At 41.1% G+C, this 4561-nt stretch overlaps 1 protein-coding gene across 1 annotated transcript; it reads left to right on the top strand.

Moving 5' to 3' along the window:
* The first annotated feature begins 76 nt into the window (after positions 1 to 76).
* Positions 77 to 2929, top strand: ppp1r3db (protein phosphatase 1, regulatory subunit 3Db). Its single transcript, XM_058076888.2, has 2 exons — positions 77 to 415; positions 486 to 2929. Exon 2 carries the CDS (start codon positions 504 to 506, stop codon positions 1389 to 1391), a length of 888 nt encoding a protein of 295 aa, XP_057932871.2. The 5' UTR covers positions 77 to 415; positions 486 to 503; the 3' UTR covers positions 1392 to 2929.
* The last annotated feature ends 1632 nt before the right edge of the window (positions 2930 to 4561 follow it).

Genomic DNA, 4561 nt, shown 5'->3' on the forward strand with positions numbered 1-4561 from the left:
GTTAGTTTTGGCTTCTTGGTAGAAGAAATAAATTTGAGGCTAACTGGTTAGCTCGATAGTTACTTCCTGTAGTACAGAACTACTGTTTTTCCATGTTTCTAATCAGGCCAAAAATACTTGCAGACTGAAATGTTATGAAATCACTGCAGGTATTATTAGAGAAGGAAGGGACAGCCCACTACTATCTGCTATAAATATTCTCTCCACACCCCCCACCTCCAGTTAAGATCTCAGGTTATATGTCAAGGGCTGAGCTGAAAGGAGCTTAAAGCGATGCATTACTGTTGTTGACCAACACTTGCCTGATTGTTTCCTGTTGAGAATGTTGGTTTTCTTTGGAGTTTCTGTGTTGGATTCCGGCTTGAACGGTGGAGTTCGTGGCAAAAACTGCAAGAAGAAAACATCTGAGCAACAGGTTTGATTTTTACTTATGTAGTATATTTGTCTTTTATGCAGAAATAATAACCAAGCTTTTGTTTTCCCAGGCAAATTAATGTGACAACATGGACATGGCGTGGAGACGCGGCAACACAGATGCGATGACCGGGAGCCAGGTCCAGTCCATCAGCCGACCCACCACCGTTCACCTTCGATACATTTACGATCCCAAACCTCAACCTCCCAAGGCGCCGGTCCCAATCCGCCCTCCAGGCCCGAGACCTCCCTCGATAAAGACGGACTCAAATCTCAGCTCGTCCAGCCATCCTCCGACCAAACCCATCGTGAGGAAACGAGCTCAGTCTCTTTCGACGCCTGCAGAGATGAGGAGACAACGCCGAAGCCCGCAGGTTCGCTTTGTGGACTCGCTGGGCCTCGATTTAGAGGAAGTCAAGGTGTTCCAAGTCAAAGATCGACCCCTCGTACCGCAACATGTGATGTTCAGACTCCTCATGAGCTCCGAGATGGCCTTCGGGAAGTCTTTGGAACTATCCCTGCCTCACTTTAAACCCTGTTTCCCTGAGAACATGGCAGCTCAACCGGACTTCCTGAAGCGTGTGCGTGCACAATACGTGTGTCTGGGTCAGGTCTTGTGCACCGATTTGGGAATAACCGGCACCATACAAGTACTTAATTTAGACTATGAGAAAAAAGTCGTAGTGCACTACTCTTTTACCAACTGGAGAACCAGCACGGATACAACAGCATCCTGGGTGTCTGGTGGGGCCCCCGGGGAACACAACGTTCCAGGGACGGATATCTTCCGCTTTCGTTTGCCGGTGCCACCTTTCATTTTGCAGCCGGGAGCGGTGCTGGAGTTTGCCATCTGCTATCATGTCCGAGGCTCACATCACTGGGACAACAACTACGGGCGCAATTACAAACTGACGTGTCACTGCTACAAGGTGACTGTTCCAAGGGAATGTGAGGACAGTCTGCTGCATTTTACATGAGTGGCCGCAAGGGGGCGGTATGACATTTGCACACACTACAGCTGCTATTGACACCCTTGCACTATAGTTTAGGTTGGAAGTAAAGGTTGCTGTTCATAGAGGGTTTTTATGATTCCTTTTTTCATATCAAATAGCCAGTAGCAGGTGTGTTATTATTGGAAGTATGGGCCCTGGTAATGACACAAAACATCAACAATTACCTTACATTACATTACCTTATATTACATTACCTTACATGACATTACATTACCTTAACACTTCATAAAGTCATGACATCAGCCATGACATTTACGACATGATAGAGTGAAAAAAGTTCTCCCAGTCAGTGTGAAAGTGGTAAGTTTTGGCTTCTTGGGTGTAAAAAAAATAATTTGAGGCTAACTGGTTAGCTCGCGAGTTACCTCCTGTAGCATAGGAGTTGTAAAAAAAAAGAATAACAAGACTGTAAAGGTGGCTATAGGTGTGTGTTATTTCATGTCAAATATATTTGAGGCTAACCGGTTAGCTCACTAGTTACTTCCTGTAGGATAGGGGCTGTAAAAAAAAAAAAAAAAAGAATAACAAGAGTGTAAAAGTGATTATAGGTGTGTTATTTAATGTCAAATATATTTGAGGCTAACCGGTTAGCTCGCTAGTTAGTTCCTGTAGCATAGGAGTTGTAAAAAAAAAAAAGAATAACAAGAGTGTAAAAGTGGTTATAGGTGTGTTATTTCATGTCAAATATATTTGAGGCTAACCGGTTAGCTCGCTAGTTACTTCCTGTAGTATAGGAGTCATAAAACAAAGAATAACAAGAGTGTAAAAGTGATTATAGGTGTGTTATTTCATGTCAAATATAATTGAGGCTAACCGGTTAGCTCACTAGTTACTTCCTGTTGTATAGGAGTCCTCCCAGTCTGTGTGAAAGTGGTAAGTTTTGGCTTAAAAAAAATTTGAGGCTAACTGGTTAGCTCGCTAGTTACTTCCTGTTGTATAGGAGTCGTAAAACAAAGAATAACAAGAGTGTAAAGGTGGCTATAGGTGTGTTATTTCATGTCAAATATATTTTAGGCTAACCAGTTAGCTCACTAGTTACTTCCTGTAGCATAGGAGTTGTAAAACAAAGAATAACAAGAGTATAAAAGTGGCTATAGGTGTGTTATTTCATGTCAAATATATATGAGGCTAACTGGTTAGCTCGCTAGTTACTTCCTGTAGCATAGGAGTTGTAAAACAAAGAATAACAAGAGTGTAAAAGTGGCTATAGGTGTGTTATTTCATTTCAAATATATTTGATTTTAACTGGTTAGCTCGCTAGTTAGTTCCTGTAGCATAGGAGTTGTAAAAAAAAAAGAATAACAAGAGTGTAAAAGTGGTTATAGGAGTGTTATTTCATGTCAAATATATTTGAGGCTAACTGGTTAGCTCGCTAGCCCTAGCTAGCTAGTCCCTGCAGTATAAGAGTTGTGCAATGTGTTGTAAACAGTGAATAATAGTCGTGTAAAGGTGAATATAGGGGTGTTATTTCATGTCTACACATAAATAGGTTTTCTGTGTTCCGTTTTAAACGAAAAAAAACGAAAATATTCAATTTATTAACAATGAATCCTATATCGCTGATTTTCATTAATTGCTGTCGGGTCTGGAACCAAAAAGGGCAGACAAAATATCGGATCTTACATTTTCTGTATTACAAGCCAGTGTGAGAAGTGAAATGCCATTATCATACATTAGTATGCAGGATATCACTACAGGAGAACTCTAACAAACACACATGATCTCCCATATTAACCTTCATTTAGAGGCTAAGATAACACTGATTACATCACCTTCTCAGATGAGCGCCATGCTTTTGATAATCCTTCTCACCAGTTTTGCAGCTTTGCAAAATCAATTGCTAAATTTGCACTTTGATGTGCTGACCCAGAGACAAGCAAACATGGTATCTTCTGCGTATCTCATGTGACAAATGTCTAAAACGTCATTTATTGTTTGCACACAGTGAGTGTGGTCTAAATGAAGTGTTGGCACTCTGAGCAGCTTGTTTGTTGTTACTGTTTACTTTGAACAACAGGGCTTGACCCCGTTCTTTATTCAGGACCTTGTTTGGTGTCCGAGGTGCGATCACATGGCCGGGTGACCTTTCACCGTCAAGTTTCCACCGTCGCGACAGCCAAAGAAGTGTTTGGCAGGCTGCGACCTTTGGCTCCTTGGAGATATTTTTTCCATCTGAGCATGTCACTGCAGACTATGACATGCTTTAAACATGATAGATGAGTCCTATCAAAGAGCATGTGACCTGCTATAACTTGGACGGCTGCATGAATGCAAACACATGGGCGTGTTGATGTTTATTATTGTGGTAGTAGTCCGCATCATGTTCTAAATGCTTTGCATTAGACTGAGATTTCAAATATTCTGCTTCCCTAATTTAGCAAATCGGAATATTAGATGGAACATATTGTTCAAATGAGGTCTTACGTCATGAGCGTGCTATATATAAACAATGATTGCCTAAAGAGCCGGACTTGGATTCATTCCTGAAGAGGTTCTTGCATGCCTGCAAGATGGATGACTTTTGCTATGAACAAAGAAGGCAATCCAGTCAGTGTCGTGCAGCCTAACAAAGCTGGTGTTGTCATTTTGTGCTGGTTGTCGTGCGGTTATGCAACACGGCGCTGGTGACGAGGCAGAGTAGTGACATTTTGCTGTGGGATTGGTAGGAACTGAAATGTAAACACTGATGCACAGTAGTGGCTTTTGCTTGTAATCTATCTTGAAATCTCCTTTACATACTCCTGACTGATTTCACTGATTTCAGTGGTGCCAAGCTGACGGGCGAGTGCCGACATTTTGTCTCCTTTCCAGTATGCCGAGGGCACAGAAGAGAGAGTCGGCTGCATTTGCGCTTCAGAGGACGGCGGATGCGGCTGGAGGGGCCCAGCAGAGGAGGGAAAACCTGCTTTTTAGTTCATAAGGTGAAAAAAATATATAAAAATAAAAAAAAAATATTGTGAAATACCAAAAGTACTCACCTTTGGTATTTCAATGAATTTTTAATTAAAAAAAATGAACAAAATGCTGGTAAAAAAATTATAAAAATTAAAAAATTCATTGTGAAATACCTAAGGTACCTTTGGTATTTCACAATGAATTTTTTAATTGGTATTTCACAACAAATTTTTTTATTT

This window comes from Doryrhamphus excisus, linkage group LG11 (genome assembly GCF_037039965.1).
Source record: "Doryrhamphus excisus strain RoL-2023G ecotype Guam linkage group LG11, RoL_Dexc_Guam_v1.1, whole genome shotgun sequence".
Classification (NCBI taxonomy): domain Eukaryota; kingdom Metazoa; phylum Chordata; class Actinopteri; order Syngnathiformes; family Syngnathidae; genus Doryrhamphus; species Doryrhamphus excisus.